At 42.0% G+C, this 18,060-nt stretch overlaps 1 protein-coding gene across 1 annotated transcript; it reads left to right on the forward strand.

The window, feature by feature from the left end:
* The first annotated feature begins 12,652 nt into the window (after nucleotides 1-12,652).
* FAM177B (family with sequence similarity 177 member B) lies at nucleotides 12,653-16,989 on the forward strand. The gene is made up of 4 exons (XM_039222249.1): nucleotides 12,653-12,888; nucleotides 13,169-13,235; nucleotides 15,659-15,756; nucleotides 16,027-16,989. Exons 1-4 carry the CDS (start codon nucleotides 12,715-12,717, stop codon nucleotides 16,201-16,203), a joined length of 516 nt encoding a protein of 171 aa, XP_039078180.1. The 5' UTR covers nucleotides 12,653-12,714; the 3' UTR covers nucleotides 16,204-16,989.
* The last annotated feature ends 1,071 nt before the right edge of the window (nucleotides 16,990-18,060 follow it).

Consider the following 18,060-nt stretch of genomic DNA (forward strand, 5'->3'; position numbering starts at 1 on the left):
CAAGAGCAAACAGAGTATGAACTTAAAATAGCTTGTAGTATTTGAAACAGTTCAGCGAATACACAAACTTGAGAAATAGCAGGTACATTCTGCATTAACAAAGTCACACGTCTGTAGTTTTATCTTTTTTGATGATTATTCTGTCTTACAAATGACAGACTGGTTCACTTAGTAGAAATAATAGTGGGGGCGCCTGGGTGGCTCAGTCGGTTAAGTGTCCAACTTCGGCTCAGGTCATGATCTCGTGGTTCATGGGTTCGAGCCCCACGTCAGGCTCTGTGCAGACATCTCAGAGCCTGGAGCCTGTTTCATATTCTGTGTCTCCCTCTCTCTCTGACCCTCCCCTGCTCATGCTGCCTCTCTCAGAAATAAATAAACATTGAAAAAAAAAAATAGTGTATATTCAGAGCTTCCTATATGCCAGGCACTCTGCTAAACACTTACATAGGTCAACCATTGACTCCACATAGCCACCCTGTGACAAAGTGAGATCTGCATAAAGTGTGGAACTAGGAATAAACATGTCATTGTGAAGAATAAACAGATTATTCCTATATGAATCAATATTGTGTTCAAATGAATAATTACATCATAGTGTTAACTCTTGAAAACTAAAAAGAATCAGTGAGGGTTTTTTTCATATATGGAAATGCTAATAACTACTATATACCATTTTAATATTTGAAGCTGCAGTTTCTAGAATGAGTGGAGTAATAACTGGACATTTAGTTTTATTTTGGTCTCTATAGAAACATACTTGATTTAAATTTCACTATATTTTATGTGATACTACAAAATCATTTGTCTGTTTGCTGTATGCCATTTACTGACGGAACTTTAAACTTGATGCCAGCTTGTTATTCTCGGCCTTATAGGACCTATTTATCTCGAGTATTAGTGCTTATTAACCTAGTCACTAAATTTTCACATTGACATTTTTGTGGATTATACTACCACATATGGAATGAAAACATGTCGTGTGTTCAGTGCGTCTGTAAAACGCAGGAAATACTGCTATTACTTTAAATCAATAATTGGCAACTTCAACATGAGCCAGTAAGAAAAACTGTTGACTAAGCAAAAGCAACGCTTTGTGACTAAAATACCCCATTATATAGTATATTCTTTATAGCGGTGTTGGAAATCTGGCAAGTTGATACACGTCAGGCAGCCACATGAAGGTTGTAGAGGGTGTAACGTTGTGTTAAGTGTTGTGTATATTTTTCTCCTTAAACTGGATGACACCTAACAAGTGTTGTTTGTATAATGAGTTACCTTTTTATTTATGAAAATAAAAGTAATTTTACTTATAATTTCATTGAGATTTTGATTTTTGGTAAATATTTTTACATGTATTAAACCAGTTACCATTAATACGATTCAAAAACCCTAATTCTTCACCGTAATGTTTTAAAATGACACACATTTGTATCATTTTATGCTACATGAGTTCATTAAATAGTCAACACTCCTCAACCTGTTTGGCTTTTATTTCTGCTTCTTGGTACCTCTCACCACTGAAACGCAAAGTGGGATCTGAATTGGCCCATCTCCCCCTTGCTCAGTGCAGGCCGGCAAAATGGATGTTCTGGACTGTGGGAGACTCTGGTACAGGGCCCCTTGTGGCTGTGCGGTGCTCTGCAGAACGCCATCCTTTGGAAAGTTGAGGTGGGTTTATCAGTACTGTATAAATGTACTCAGAAATACAACCCTGTTCAGAAATCGTGCCTTATTTTCCAGAGTGTGCTTTAGAAAATAACGTTTCCTACCTCTTTTAACGTGTGTAAAAACAAAACTTGCAGTGTCATGTGGGTTACCGTAATTTTGTGTCTACAGATGTGATATTTGAGTAATTTGCGGAGCATTTATGTTTTTATTTTTAAAAAATGGTTTAGTAGCAAACTGAAGAGATTAAAATAAGGGGAGCCTGTCTACTCAGAGCTCTAGAACACAGACCTGCTTATACAAAAGGCCAGCGCTATCACGTCAGTGCGGCTCACTGTATCCTGCACCTTTGCTGTGACTGAAGTAGGTGCAAGTTCATACTGTCACACAGAACACCCCCGGAGACCGTGGTCGCCAGTGGCTTGAGTTTTATTCTCTAGAGCTTCACAGGCATTTTCCCCAAGCTACTGCTCTCAGCCTTCTGGGGCTAGCTGGGCAGGGCCCGAGGGCCGGAGCTCCCAGGCTGCTCACCTGCAGAATTTCTGAGAATTCCCTCCATCACCTGCCATGATGTAGAAAAAGCTAAGAAACGCCCTGATAGCAGGGGTACATCAGTGATGTTACTCTTCTTTTCTTCTTAATATTTGTTTATTTAGAGCGAGAGAGAATAGAAGAGAGAGAATCCCAAGCAGGCTCCACATTCAGGCTCAGTGCAGAGCCTGATCTCTCTCTCACAACTCTGAGATCATGACCTGAGCTGAAATCAAGAGTGTGGCATGTAACTAACCAAGCCACCCAGGTGCCCCAGGGATATTACTCTTGTCTGCGGTGGTTAGGTGCATGTACGCGGTTTAAGACTGAAAATAAGGGGCGCCTGGGTGGCTCAGTCGGTTGAGCGTCCGACTTCGGCTCAGGTCATAATCTCACGGTTCATGGGTTCGAGCCTCGCATCGGGCTCTGTGCTGACAGCTAGCTCAGAGCCTGGAGCCTGTTTCAGATTCTGCGTCTCCCTCTCTCTCTAACCTTCCCCTACTTGCACTGTCTCTTTCTCTCTCAGAAATAAATAAGAAACATTAGGAAAAAAAAAAAAAGACTGAAAATAAAGATCTAGGAGTCCTGCCAGGTAATGTTCAGGCAGCAGCTCTCATGGGGAGCAGAGGTTTGCTAGCGCATGCATTCATTTATCTGTATTTCATGTCTTTGCTTGGTCCCCATAATTCCTCGCTCAACCCTGCCTGCTCCCTGACTGGGGTGAGGCACCGACTGGACTGGGCCGGTTTCTGCAGGTGAAACAGTGTGGAGGAGTCAGTAGAAAATACTGCTGCATGAAGGGGGGCTTTGGCTGCCCCATCCCTGCTTGACCTTCAGACCACCTCGCAGGGGAGGGGAAGGCAGAAGCTGAGAGCACCCACAGTGGCCCAGTTAGGTAGGTAGGGGTGTGTGTGTGTGTGTGTGTGTGTGTGTGTGTGTGTGTGTAAGGACCCTGTGCTGCTGGCCCAGTTAGGGGGGTGTGTGTGTGTGTGTGTGTGTGTGTAAGGACCCTGTGCTGCTGGCCCAGTTAGGGGTGTGTGTGTGTGTGTCTGTGGGTGTGTAAGGACCCTGTGCTGCTGCTTTTTAACCCGGTTCTTTTGAAAACTTGTTTTGATTAATGAAAACTGAAAGAACGGGGGGAAATTTAGGTGTGCTATCTTCCTGAAGCGCAACGCCAAGAGTAGAACTCGTGTGATTTTGCTGGTGCAGATTCCAATGCTGTGTATCAGTGAAGGAGTTGATGAAAATGAAATGATTAATGTGCAAATGTTGTGAGAAAAATATTAAACAAAGGGCAGCCATTTTAACATCAGAAATAGAGATAATTACAAGTCTGTTCTTGCCTTAGTTTTCCAATCTATTACATAATACCTTCCCTCACCCATTAAAATGTATGGTTCATTTATTAAGTAAATACTGAGTGTCAGCCCTATCTCAGGTAGTGTAGGGGCAGGAGACACAGCCAGAAACACACAGGTAAAGCCCCTTCCACTCTGGCCAGAGGACAGGCAGGGGAGGGAAGGGCAGGGAGGGAGGAGGGAGACAGGCGAATTCAGAGTCCGTGCAAGGTGGTAAGTGCTCAGGAGAAAACCTAGGTAGAATGTTGAGTGGTGCTGGTGGTGAAGGGGACAGGTAGGTGCCTTGAGAGAGAGGAGTTCAAAGTCTAAGGGAGGAAGGACTAGTCCTGGGAACCATAGGTTCAAGTTCCTTCTGGGGTGGGAAGAGCCTGTGGTCAGGGAACCATAATGTGAAGGCCAGTGTGCTGAGTGTGTTGGGGGCAGGGCGGAGGTCAGCACAAAGTGATCAGAAAAGTACTGGGAGCCAGACTGGCAGCCTTGCAGGCTATTGTAAGGACCTTGGCTTCCCCTCCTGCTCCCCCCCCCCCCCCCCCCCCCCCCCCCCACCTTTCCACAGGTGCAATATGAACCCATTGTGGATGCTAAGCAAGGAGTCACATGATCTGATTTAGGATTCCACAACTCTGGCTGCCTCTTGAATATAGACTATAGGGGGACATATAGAAGGCCACTGCCACAATCTAGGCGAGATGATGGCTTAGACCAGGGTGGAGTAGTCCTATCAGGATTCCAGAAATATCCAAGAGGATTTCCTGATGGACTTAATGGGGGGGGGGGGGTGGCTAAAGGAAAGGAATCAAGAATGACGCCAAGGCCTCTGGTCTGAACAACTGGAAGAACAGAATTGCCATTTATTGAAATGAAAAGACTGCTGGAGGAGGTGCGAATGTGTGTCTGGGGGAGGGGTATGCAGGAAGAAGGGTGCACTGGAAATGTGAGCAAAGATTTCAGCTTGTCAGGACCAAGATGTCTATTAGACACCCAAGAAGCTACGTCAAGTAGACAGTAGGATCTCTGAATCTGCGATTCAAGAAAAAGTCTGACCTGGAGATAAAATTGTTGGATATAAATTTACATGTATGTAGTATTTAAAGCCATAAGCCTCAATGAGATGAATCTTCATTCCTCTCATAGATGAATATCTATTCATTAATACATTAATGTATAGATAAAAAACACAAGCGACTCCATCACTGAGCCGGAGGTACTCCAATAGTGAAAGGTTGGGGAGATTATATGGTCTTTTAGGGACAATCCTTGATAAACTAGAGTTGGGGTTTTTTAAGAAACAAAAAGTAGAGGTGATCATAAGAATTAAATAGAGGTTGGGGCGCCTGGATGGCTCAGTGGGTTGAGCCTTCGACTCTTGATTTCGGCTCAGGTCATGATCTCCTTGCTGACAGCACGGTGCCTGCTTGGGATTCTCTCTCCCTCTGCCACTCTCCCACTTGTGCTCACTCTCTCAAAATAAATAAATAAACTTAAAAAAAAAAAAAGAATTAAAAGAGGTAAAAAGCACGCTGTAGGGAATATTTAGCCTTCTGAAAGATCACTTGCAAAACATCCACGTCTACATACATGGTGTGAAGTTGGCAGTGCTCCCAGGTTTTTGTAAATAGAAAGATTCCACACTGTTCTGTGATTTTGCACAGCGCATCCTAAAGAGTCCACTAGGTGGCAGAAGAACATTCACTAACCCCACTAAGCTAGGGCTCTTTCTCACCCTCTCTCTCTTTCCGCTTTTCTCTCCTCGTGGTTTCCCTTTAGAGTTCCCTGAATGAAAAGATATAAATGCTTATTTAACTCCCAACATTATTATCATGAAGAACAGAAACTAGTATTTTCTTCAGAGAGCCAGCAGATATCATTAATCTGTAATACAAGTTAACAGGTGAGCCAGGTATATGGGGAGTGGGGTACTTCATTTGGTTTGGAAATGTATGAACTGGAAGATGGTCTTCAGAGGAGTGAAGTACAGTAAACCACAGTGGGGCTGTTAGGCTGTATTAATTTTTTTCTTTTTAATGTTTGTTTTTGAGAGAGAGAGAGAGAGTGGCAGCAGGGGAAGGGCAGAGAGAATCACAGAGGATCCAAAGCAGGCTCCATGCTGTCAACAAAGACCAGTGTGAGGCTCGAACCCACAAACCCAGGAGATTATGACCTGAGCTGAAGTTGGGTGCTTAACTGACGGAGCCACCCACCCATCCCTGTTAGACCTTGTCCTTAAACTTGATATGTAAGTTTTTAAGCCTGGAGCAGGGTTGGCAGAGGGGGCAGTGAGGCTCAGAAAGCAAAATGAAGAAAATATATATCCTCTTGAAAAAAATACACAAGATGACTTGGCACTAGCTTAATGTGCAGCAAATCACTATATCTTTTCCCACAGGTTTCCTTAGGAAACTTGCCCGTCCATTGGGATCACTGGGGAAGCTTCAAAATAACTGATGCCAGGGGCGCCAGGGTGGCTTAGTGGGTTAAGCGTTAGACTCTTGGTTTCAGCTAAGGTCATGATCTCATGGTTCATGGGGTCGAGCCCCTTGTTGTGCTCTGTGCTGACACTAAAGAGCCTTCTTGGGATTCTCTGTCTGTCTCTCTCAGTCCCTCCCCCACTGGTGCTTGTACACACATGTTCTCTCTCTCAAAAATAAACAAACTAAAAAAAAAACAACAAAAAAAACTGGTGCCATGTCCCACTTATACAGATGGTGACTTAAGTGGTCTGGGGTGTGGTCTACCCTTTGAATTTTTTAAAAGACCCTTAGATGATTCAAATCTGAAGACAAGTTTGGCGCTTGCTGGGTTTATTCACTGCCGGATGTGCAAATATAACTGACCTTCCCACAACTCAAACACGTTCCGCCCTGTAAGGCACACAGAGACCTTCTACGTGGGCATATTCCAGGGCTCTGTCTGGCCTCAGCCTAGCTTCTCCAATTTATCATCTACTGAACAATTTCTGGCGCCGAATTTTGTACTACGTTCAAAGCCAGACATAATGAATAACAACAATGAAAGAAAAATCAGAGAAATACATGTAGGTGAGTTGCTTTTAAAAATGTTTGTATTTCTTTGTGATTATTGTTGTAAGATGTGTTTTATTTCTCATAGCACTGTCTTAAAGGCCAAATTAAAATGGTTACTTTTTGCTGCTTTTTGGCATCAGAAAACTTTTCTATTTCTTGCTAAGGCTCTTTTGTGATACACTGTCACTAAGTCAGTCTGCAAAACCCTGTGTGTTTATTGCTCAGGTGTCCTTAGAGGAACCTGGGCTGGGTCCTCTGCCCTCATATCACTTTGCTGACAAATTTAACCCCTGACGAGCTTTTTGCAACTCTGACCTTTGACAATGACAGAAACTCAGCGTTGTACAAATAAGATTTGGGGATTTATTCACATACACTGAAGGGAATGAAAAATACTTCTCTATGCTCAAGGTCTTCCAGTTGGACTAAGAACTAAATTTACATGAGACTGATAAATAGGAGAGAAAAAACAAAGTTTTATTCCATGTACACAGAGGCCCAATAATGAAATTGAGACCCAAAGGAATGACCAAGGCCAGTTAGGTTTTATACTTTTTAGACAGAGAGACGATAAATCTGTGAAGAATTGGCAAGGCAAAGAAAACGTGACTTTTGGAGCTTCAATTAGTAAGGAATTCTAAACAGACTTTGGGTTGGGGTAGCAAATTAGTAAAAAGTAACAAGGAACAAGGCTTGTTTGTACAGGCTTCTGGACTCTGTAAACGCCCCATCTCTGGTGATAAGATTGCTCTTTACCTCCTGTTCCAGGGAGACTAACATTCACATAGATTTCCTGCTTTTAGGGAGGGGAGGGTCTGAGAGTCCTTCTCTGCATAGGTTTGTCTCTACAATAAATTTTAGGGGCAGCTGGGTGGCTCACTCCGACTCCTGACTTCAGCTCAGGTCATGATCTCACAGTTCGTGGGTTCGAGCCCCATGTCAGGCAGTATGGAGCCTGCTTGGCATTCTTTCTCCTCTCTTTGCCTCTTCCCCACTCGTGCTTTCTCTATCTCTCAAAAACAAATAAACAAACTTAAAAAAAACCCCAAATATTGAAAATTCATAGTCATTACCTCTTCAAACATTACCTTCCCTGTTCTTTCCATTCACTTTTTCTGAACTCCCACTCAGCAGATACTGAACTTTCTTACCCATTCTTCACATCTCAAAACTTTTCTTTGAGATTTCTTCACTGTTCAATCTATATCCAATGTATCCTGTGTTGACTATATGTTTCGTTTCTAGAATTTCTGCTCAGTTATTTTTCAAATCACCCTGTTCCTTTTGGATATTATGTCTTGCTTCCTTTGTCTCTTTGAATAAATTAGACATACTCATTGTAGTTTTGTGTTGCTCTATTATTCCTGACTCTCGAGTGAAGACTTGGTAACTTCTTCAGGAGCATACTTTCTTCCTGTGGTTTGTAAGTTTTTGCCATGGCATCTGCAGCAGAGGGTGTTTTTGGTGCAGATCCAGTGAACCTTGTCTTGTTGAAGTCTCCCCACCCCGCAAGGGGGCTTTGTGCTTGCTTCCAACAGAGTTCTGTGGGTCCTGAAGCTTCACTTCCGGGGCCTCATACCACCTGAGGACTATGAATCTGGCCACACCCAGCATTTGGTACTGGCCTGGGGTTCCAATATTTTTCAGGTGACTATTTCTACCCATGTTGCCAGGAGATGACAAAGCATTTTTCCATTTTTGTAAGGCAGTAGAGTTTTTCTAGTCCGTATTTTACAGATAAGACCGTAATTTATTTATCTTAGTTTTATTCAGGTATTTCACTCCGCCTCCTCACACTCACAGGGTCTGTGATTTGGGCTCTCTTCTCTGCACCAGTATTAAACTGGTCTGTATCCAGTTCTGAAACCCTTAGGAACCATCTCAGCTTTAGGACACTCTTAGGATTTTGAGTTTTCCTTCTTTTGCTGATACCTAGGCTTCCTTCCTTCCAGTCTCCCTGCCTCTCTTATGTCCTTAGTACAGCTGGATTTAATATTTTAATTTGATCCAGCATTTCCGTGTGTTTGGAATAGGAAGAGGACTTTCACATCAACTCAGTCTGCCATATTTGCTGACATAATCTTAAAATATATTAGGTGCTCATTAAGACAATAGTGTGCTTACTGCATTAAAACATATATACACTATGACGGAAGTGATGGGTACTTAATAATACCTAGCTTTTATTAGATACTTGCTATTTGGTAAGAATTGTTCTAATTCCTTGGTGTGTCTTTACTCATTTAATTCTCATTTTATAAGGTTGGTACTATATTCAAAGATACACTCAAACTATATCATTCTTATTTTAGAGATAAGGAAACCAAGGCACAGAGGTAGTGAGTAATAGGATATTAAACCTAGCCAGGCTGGCTCCCAAACTGGTGAGATTTATTGAGATATTAACCAGTGTTAACTGACAAGGGAGCAAGAGGCAGGCTAAGGACAAAATACAGGTTGGCACCACCCCCACCCCCCACCCCCAGGTGGTGGCATATGTGTGATATTCCTCCAACATGCCTGGCTATCCAAGAACAAAGGAAAGAGGTTTAATTGCTTGTCATGGTGATGTGGGAAACTAAGGCAAAAAGAAATTAAATTCACTTACTGCCTAGAGCCCATTGACAAATCCTTGAGACCAGCAGAGTGACCTCCCTTTAGGAGCTCAGCTGCCTCAAGGATGACACTTTGCCAGGAGCAAAGGACAACCTTGGCTTAAACCCCACCTTAAATCTACTTCCTTTATCTCAGCTGCCCCAGGATATATGCTGGCAATCATGCTCCAAGCTTATGGCCTCTGATATGCATCAGAAGGGTCTCCTGATGATAAATGGTGTTTCCCTAGCAACAGCTAGCTCCTCAAGGTCCTGGAAGCCTTGCTTCCGAAATTCCTTAGAGACTTACTCTATCCCTGACCCCCTTCCAACCTGAGGGTATATCATCAGTTACCCATCAGGACCCCAGTGCAGCTCTTCCTACCATTGGGTCCTGTCCCCATGCTTTAATAAAATCACCATTTTGCACCAGAGACGTCTTCAAGAATTATCTCTTGGCCATCAGCTCCAGACTCCACGGAATCCCCCATCACCCCAAAACTTCATCACTAAGTGTAGAATTTGATTTGACAAATGTATACAGTTGAGTAACCACTGCTACAATCATGATATCTATTAGAAGATTTCTATCACCCCCGAAAGTTCCCTTTGTCCCTTGGTAGTTGTCTCTTCCCCCATCCTCCCTAGCAAACACTCATCTGTTTTCTACAACTATAATTTTGCCATTTCTAAAATGTTATATGAATGTAATCATTTAATATACAGTGTCTGGCTTCTTTCACTTAGCATGATGTTTTTGGGATTCATTCATAGTGTTGCAAATATTGAGGAGCCTGAAATTAAGGCCTCCATTAAGAGCAACCTCAGGCTGCACGTAGCTCCAGTTCCAGGAAAAGCTTCAGCTAAAGCCACCCTCGGGCCACCCTAGGATCAGCCAATCAAAAGAAATGTGTAACATTCCTGTGGTCTGAGTCAGGGCTGGGAACTGCAGATACTCACTTTGTACAAACTAGCCAATCACTCACTGCTTGCCTAAACCCCACGTAGGCCCTTTGAGCTCACCTCATAACTGGTCATTTTCAAAGGATTCTCAAAGGTCATGATTGGGTCCCACCAAAAGCAACAGACACCTCACAGATACTAAATGGTCAAAACTGTCACCATGGGTGCTGTACAATTGTAATTGGAGCCTATGTGATGATGCTATACATACAATGTGTGCACTGTAACACCCCTGTCCCTTACCCCATAAAAACCCTGCTCACTATTGTTCGGGGCTTCACCCTGCTGCCACTGCGCCGGTTGACAGGTGAGCCCCTGCTCGAGCTTGTAATAAAGATCCTTATGTACTTGCATCAGTGTCGGCTCCTTGGGGGTCTCAGGGGACTCACAATTCGGGCACAACAATATTAATGTCCAAAGGGGTACTTGGAAGGCTCACCTGTTAAGCAATTGACTCTTGGTTTCGGCTCAGGTCATGGTTTTGTGGTTCATGGGATGGAACTCTGCAGCAAGCCCAGCACTGACAGTGTAGAGCCTGCTTGGGATTCTCAGTCTCCCCCTCTGACTGCCCCTCCCCCCTTTCTCTCTCAAAATAAATAAATAAACATTAGTGTTCAATACTTTAATCACTAAATAGTATTCTACTAGTTATGTATCACATAATAGATATCACATTTGGTTTATTCATTAATGGATATTTTGACTGTCAGTTTGGGGCTCTTACAAATAAAGCTGCTATAAATATTCACATACAAATCTTTAGATGGAAATGTTTCAATTTCCCCTGGGTAAATATCAACATGAGTGATATTGTGATTTATAATAAATATATATGTGGTCTTTCCATTTCTAGCTCAGGGCTTCTGAAACTCTTATAATTTCCTAAGTGTAGAGAGAGACTAAGTGTCTCTTGTTATGTTAAAGAGGTGACCTTTGGATGAGGGCTGGTTGTCAGGGGAACCAACCCTGTGATTAGGTGACTTCAGTCCCGTTCCCCTGACCTCCCCCAGGGGCTGGAGGTTGAATTCATCACTAGTGCCCTCAGGGCCAATGATTTAATTAGCCAAGCCTCCAAAACAAACAAAACAGAGTGGGGGGTGGGGTGGGAGAGCTTCCTCGTTGGTGGACACACGGAGCTCCCGAGAGAGTGTTGTGCTCAGGGAAGGCACAGAAGCCCTGTACCCTTTCCCTGTGCCATGCCCTGTGCACCTCTTCCATCTGGCTCTTTCTAAATTACATCCTGTTTTGTTGTTGTTGATTTTTGAGAAAGAGAGCAACAGAGCACAACCACAGGAGGAGCAGAGAGAGAGAGAGAGAGAGAGAGAGAATGCAAAGCAGGCTCCAGGCTCTGAGCTGTCAGCACAGAGCCCGACACAGGGCTCTAACTCACCAGACATGAGATCATAACTTCAGTCGAAGTTGGATGCTTAATGGATTGAGCCATCCAGGCGCCCCAAATTCTATCCTTCTATAATACACTGATAATCTAGTGAGTAAACAGGTTTCCTGAGTTCTGTGGACTGCTCTAGCAAATTCGTCTAACCCAAAGTAGGATTTGTGGGAACCTCTAATTTATAGCTAGTAGATCAGCAGTACAAATAACAACCTTGGCTTATTGTGATTGGCCTCTGATGTAGGGGAAGAGATGAGTGGGTAGTGTCAGAACTGAGCTGAATTGTAGGACATCCAGCTGGTGTCCTGACAATTTGAGAATCTGCCTACCCCCCAGCTTGGAACTGGGTCCCAGAACCCAAGAGAGCACTGAATTACAACATTATATGGTAAGAATATGTTTAGCTTCTAAGAAACCGTCAAACTGTTTTCCAATGTGGCTGTACCATTTTGCATCCCCACCATCAACGTGAGAGTTCTAGTTGCTCCATTTATTCCTCAACACTTGGAATTATTAGTCCTTTCCATCCTAGCCTTCTAGTGACTATATTATGATATCTCATTATGGTTTCAATTTGCATTTCCCTAATGACTATGACAGCATCTTTTCCTAAGTTTAGTTGGCACCTGTAAATCTTCTTTGATAAAGTATCTGTTCAAATCCATTGCTCATATTTCAGTTGAGTTGCTTGTCTTTTACTTATTGAATTGTAATAGTTCTTTACATATTCTGAAAATAAGTCCTTTACCAGGTATATATTTGACAAAGTTTTTCTTCTCTGTGCAAAGCCTGTACTCTTAATCACCACTTACACTGCTTCTCACTCTTTATTGAAATAATTGGGAAACTTCCACCCCCCCATTAATGGCCTCCTCCTGCTAGTATTGGCGGCTTTGTAATGAATAAGGGGTAAGGGAATCCTGTTGAAATTTTTGTTTAAAGACTCAGAGTTCACATTTTCACTACTAACTATCTTTTTTTTTTTTTTTTTTCCATTTTGGTACAGAACTGAACAGTCCTTCCTTGGATTTGAAAAATTGATGAGATCACAGCTAATGATTACATCTGAATTCTCTAGCTTTACAATCCATTGAAATAACTAGACACCTCTCAGCTACATAAACACTGCTCTGGGCAACTGGTGCTGAGGTGCCCTGTTTTAAATTTACTAGTTGTTTTATTTCCTTATGGAAAAAGACAGTTTCCAGAAGTCAGAATTAGAGAAAAGTAGATCTTCCAAAAGAACTATTCCCAAAAGAATTATCCATTTCGTTGATGGAGACATCATGGAAGAATATAGCACAGAGGAGGAGGAAGAGGAAGAAAAAAGGGAACAGAAAACAAATTCAACACATGACCCTGTAAGCTTAGAGTATCAATATTAGTAAACATGGGGGCTGAATGAGATTAAGCCAAATAAGGTTTGTAGAAAATACAGTTTTAAGCTAACTCCTTGTTCCCCTTGGTTTGCTTCCTAGATCCATTTATAGTCAACTCATAATTTTGATAACTTTATATTTCTCATGTATGAGAAAGAAAATGTAATATTCTATAAACCATTTAGAAACCTCTACATGAAACACGTATATCACCACTCTTGTTATTAATTACTCTAACTTGATTTCTCTCTTTTGTTTTCAGTCTAAACTTTCATGGCGGTCATACCTATGGTTTTGGGCAGGGCAAATAGCAAGCAACTCATTTTCAAGTAAGTACTGCCCAGGTTATTTATTTATTTATTTTGTCATAAATATGAAATGTAGACTTATAGACTCTCAGTGTTAGTTGGGGCTTCCAGTAGTTTAACCCACTCCGTGGCATCCTGAAGAAGGAACAACCCAGTCCCTTCCTGATCCATGCTTGAACATTTCCAAAGGTGCAGAACCTCACATCTTCCATCTCATTCCAACTCTTATTTAAGTAAAGTCTACCTTATATTTTGTCTTCTTTTAAAGTTATTCCCATTGATCTTAGTTGCCTTTCTTAAGGTCATATAAAACAAGTCTAGATTCCTCTTTCACAGGACAGAGTGTCAAATATTCAAAGACAATAGCCTTCCCCCATCCTCAAGTTGATTCTTCACCTGAATAAACTTCCAAGGTTTTTTTTAAAAAACTATTTTTATATGACAGGGTTCCAAGTTCTCTCATCATAATCACTCTGTTATGAACAAGGACTTTATGGACCCTTCCCAAGGATACAGTGAATGGCCTAAGTGCCTATTTACAACAGATGAAATACTGAATCTTATTTTGCTCAACTTTCACCAATTTTCTTTAAAACACAATTGGCAACATCTAATTACTCATTGCCTTCTAATTCACATATACTTGTTTATACAGCGGGAAGGAAACAACTTTAAAAAATTAAAAAATAAAAATTTTAGAAAACACAAAGTATAGCTATAACTCTGAGGAACTGGTCTCCATTCATTCATGAAATAAACATTTATTGAGTGCCAATATGTGTTTGGCACTGTGCTGGTCCCTGGGACACAAAGACAAATGACAATCTTTGCTTTCAAAGGACTCCATATTCAATGAATATTATAGGCTAGTAAACATACGTATAATTATAATTTGTTGTCACGACCTCCAGGGTAGAAGGAGTATAGGGGCCAGGGACCACTGATGGGGAAACTCAGTAATGCTGATATATGACTTGAGAGTGCTATGAAAGTATGGCTAAGGTGAGCTTAGGGATCATGATAGTCACTGGGGGTGGAGAAGGAGAGGGAAGTCTTTAAATTACAGTAAAAAGTAGTGATGGGTGGTTTAGTCAGATGGTATAAGCCTCAGAGGAGCAAGTGCTTTTACATCAGGATAGAGGGTGAGAGATTTGTAAGTTCCTTTGGGAACTCAGGTGAGATACCAATCTTACCTCAACCATAGTACATTGGCAGAAAAAAATGCTATCTTCTAGAGAGCTCTATGCTTTTAGCTGGGGCAAATTTGTTTAAAGAGGCGAAATATCTTGGGGGGAGAACACCCCAGGAGATTAGGTCAAGTAAAAGAAGCAAATCTCAAAACAGCGATATTTTGTGTTGGGCTGTGACTGAGGATGGCAGGGACAGAACACACGGGGAATCAAGCTGCCTTCAAGGCAGGACTGTAGTGTTCAAGTGCGTCTGCTTGGGGCTTCCAGGCTGTAGGGGAGGCATACATATGCTAGCAGTCAGCACCCTGGCTCTATATAGAAACTTTGGATAGAGCTGATGCCGAGATGAAACTGTAATTAGTGTTTTCAATATAAAATTATAGTAGGTCATAAAAAGGAAAACGTTCTAAGATTTATTCTAATGTTAAAATTTTTAAAAAATGTTTATTTATTCTTGAGGAAGAGAGAGACAGAGTGTGAGTGGGGGAGGGGCAGAGAAAGAAGGAGACACATAATCCCAAGCAGGCTCTAGGCTCTATGTTGTTAGCACGGAGCCCAATGCGGGGCTTGAACTCACAAGCTGTGAGATCATGACCTGAGCTGAAGTCGGACGCTTAACTGATTGAGCCACCCAGGTGCCCCTATTCTAATGTTTTAGAAACTCCTCTTAGATACATGTGCTGGGCACTGTGGCAAACAAACAGATTAAACAGCTAGAGTGTTTCTGAAAAGACAAAACATATTTTAAAAAATGGAGAGCACTATTTTGATATACTCTATGAGCAACATCCCAAGAAGAGGAAACAGCCTTAAGTATCAGAAAGTTGGGTTGTGGGGGTCAGGGTGTCAGAAATCTTATAATTCTAAAGGAAAACATTTCTAGGTGTTTAGGAGACACTGTCAGGAAACCACTGTTAATGCTAACCCTTTATTCCCAACTTTCACAACCAAAGCATCTATTCTGATTGCTTAGGACCAACACTGTACCTGAAAGTAGGTATTTCGAAAATCTCTCCTGACATACCCATCTGGAAAGGATTGTTTAGATGTAATCCCAGGTGAAGACAGAAGATTTCGCAATTCCTTGTGAGTCCTAGAACTTTCTGAGAGTCCAGAGCAATTGAAATCTTTGTCAGCCTTAAAGTTAAGTGCAGTAATGGATCACCTGCAGGCAAGTTTAAACTCTGTCACTTCAACTGATGCTAAGGTCTAGTTATTAATTCAACTTACCAAAGTGCTTGTTCTTTCTTTTAGCATGTGAATTTCTTGGTGGAAGATTTGCTACCTTCTTTGGTCTTACTCAACCTAAATATCAGTACGTGTTAAATGAGTACCATAGGACACAAAATAAGGTATGTGACATCCTGATGGAAGCCACCAAGAGCCCTGATGTGGGAAGGTTGGTTGCTTCCACTTCAGGCCCCTAGGAAGCACTTTCCCACCTGGTAGCCATGTATAATTTCACTTCACGATGCTTCGTATTTCCCTTCTTGTGTGAAGCTAGTTGGACGTGAAGATGGACATTGTCTAAAGAAAGTTCTTGCAGGGGTGTCTCTGAAAGAGGGGGAGTTCAAAAATATTTGGTTTACAGTTAAATGTTTCCTTATTTCTCTCCATACCAGGAAAGTGACAAGGAAAGTAAAGGGAATGGATCAAAGGCCCAGCCAGCCAAGGTTCCTAATGAAAAGTGTCATCTGGAAGCTGGGGGCCAAGAGTATGGAACGAGACAACAGGAGACTGCAGAGAGTGCTCCTCAGTGGAGCACCTCATCCAGGGAAGCAGCCGATTTCAGCTCATAATGGGCAGCAGGACTGTGGTTCCTCTGGCAGTCTGTTCCTCCACCACTGATGACCCTGGCAGCAGCCATAGGTAGTGCTGCTGAGCCAGACCTGATCTTCATCTCCTTGTCATTTATTCTCTAGCATCCAGTGATTATGAAGCAGTGATGAGAATAATTATGGATGCTTTTTTAATTTTATAAGCCTCAACTCAATTCCCCCCCCCCCACCTCTTCCCTGGTTGTGATCTATTAGTATTGACACTTGCACAGAAGTGTAAATGCCTTAAGGAACTTGGATCTGATAGTTTTGGGGCTGAAATGCTTCATCATGGGGGTAGGGTGCAGAAAAGTATCTCTGTTCCTTAGAAGAAACTTTGGGCATCACAAAGTCTAAGTAAGTCACCTTTCAAGGTTTGATGTAAGGTGGGTGCTTCCCAGTAGCCACCCTGGTTTAGTTGGGGCTTGTTTTACACTAAGCAAACATTGCTAGTAATTCTGTTTCAATACATCAAAGTTTTTGAGAAATGGGTGCATTTCTCTCCACACAATTAAAAAAAAATAATAATAGCAATCTAAACTCTAGAAAAAGCATTTGGAAAAATGGATGTTTATTTGTCAGCAAAATTTCAAAACCTGGTAAGATCAAATACAGAAATCATAGCTAGATATCACTGGTCGAGCTGGCCAGAGGTAGCTGTGATATGATGGAAAACATAGGACTTGTAGTAATAAGACCTGAGGTCAAGTCTTAATTCTCCCATTTACTAGCTGTGTGATTTTAGTCGATTTCTGAGCCCTAGTCCCTTTCTTTGTAAAATAGGGTGGCATATATTTATTCCTCAAGGGTTGTTGTTAAACAAAATGAGATAATAAAGTGGAAACTTTTAAAAGTGACTATTTGATGTTAATGCTTAATTAATGGCTGTTATAGATGGTTACACTGAAAGTCCCCAAAAAACCATGCCTTCTGGAATTCATGCCCTGGTACAGTCCCAACTACATTGACTCTAGGCTTGGCCATGTGACTTGATTCAGCCAATGAGACAGTAGCAAATATGATGCCAGTGGAGGCTGATAAGCACTTGCAAATGGGAACATGTGGTCTTAGAAATTCCACATCATAAAGAGGTTTGGGCTAGACTTCTGAATAGTAGGCCAGATGGAAAGAGGTTCCCCAGGATGAAAGACTGTCTCACATATTCCAGTCCCAGCCACGCTCCTCACCAAATGCAGCCACATAAGTGACCTTCTGTTATCCCGTGTGGAGCAGATGAACCCTACAGCTGAGCCCAGTCAACCTGTAGAATCATGAGGAATGAGAAATCATTACTGGTTTAAGTTTTGGAGTGGTTTGTTGTGCAGTCCTATGTAACTGAAACAACAGCTCTAAGACAAGGGGAAGTTGGGGTTGATTTGATATGAAATCAAGAAGAAGGCCTGGAGAATAAGGTGTAAGGTATAGTTCATTGAATATATGATAAGACAAGTGTTGCTACATAATCAGACGACTAAAATCTCAGTGGCCTGAAACAACACAAGTTTACTTCTTTCTCATGAGAAGTCCACTGTCAGTTGAGATGGCTTCCCAGAGTATCCTCCATGTGTTGACTAAGTGGTAGATGAATCTTTGATCTTCTGGTTCCTCTGTGATGCCTTCAGGGCTTCTGAGGCAGAAATGGAGAGGATAGGTAAGCACTGGCAATCAATCTCTCCACTAAGAATGAATCCTGTCACATCTAATTATGTTTCTTCCACCAAAGCAAGTCACATGACCACAATTAACAATAAGGGGTGTGAGCCTCCTAAGAGAGCTGAGGAGGGGAAACACTTCCTTCGAGTGGCAGTATGGGATAAATGATAGGCTCAAGAGTCAATA

This window comes from Hyaena hyaena, unplaced genomic scaffold (assembly GCF_003009895.1).
Source record: "Hyaena hyaena isolate Hyena2069 unplaced genomic scaffold, ASM300989v1 scaffold_1086, whole genome shotgun sequence".
NCBI classification, from domain to species: Eukaryota; Metazoa; Chordata; class Mammalia; order Carnivora; family Hyaenidae; genus Hyaena; species Hyaena hyaena.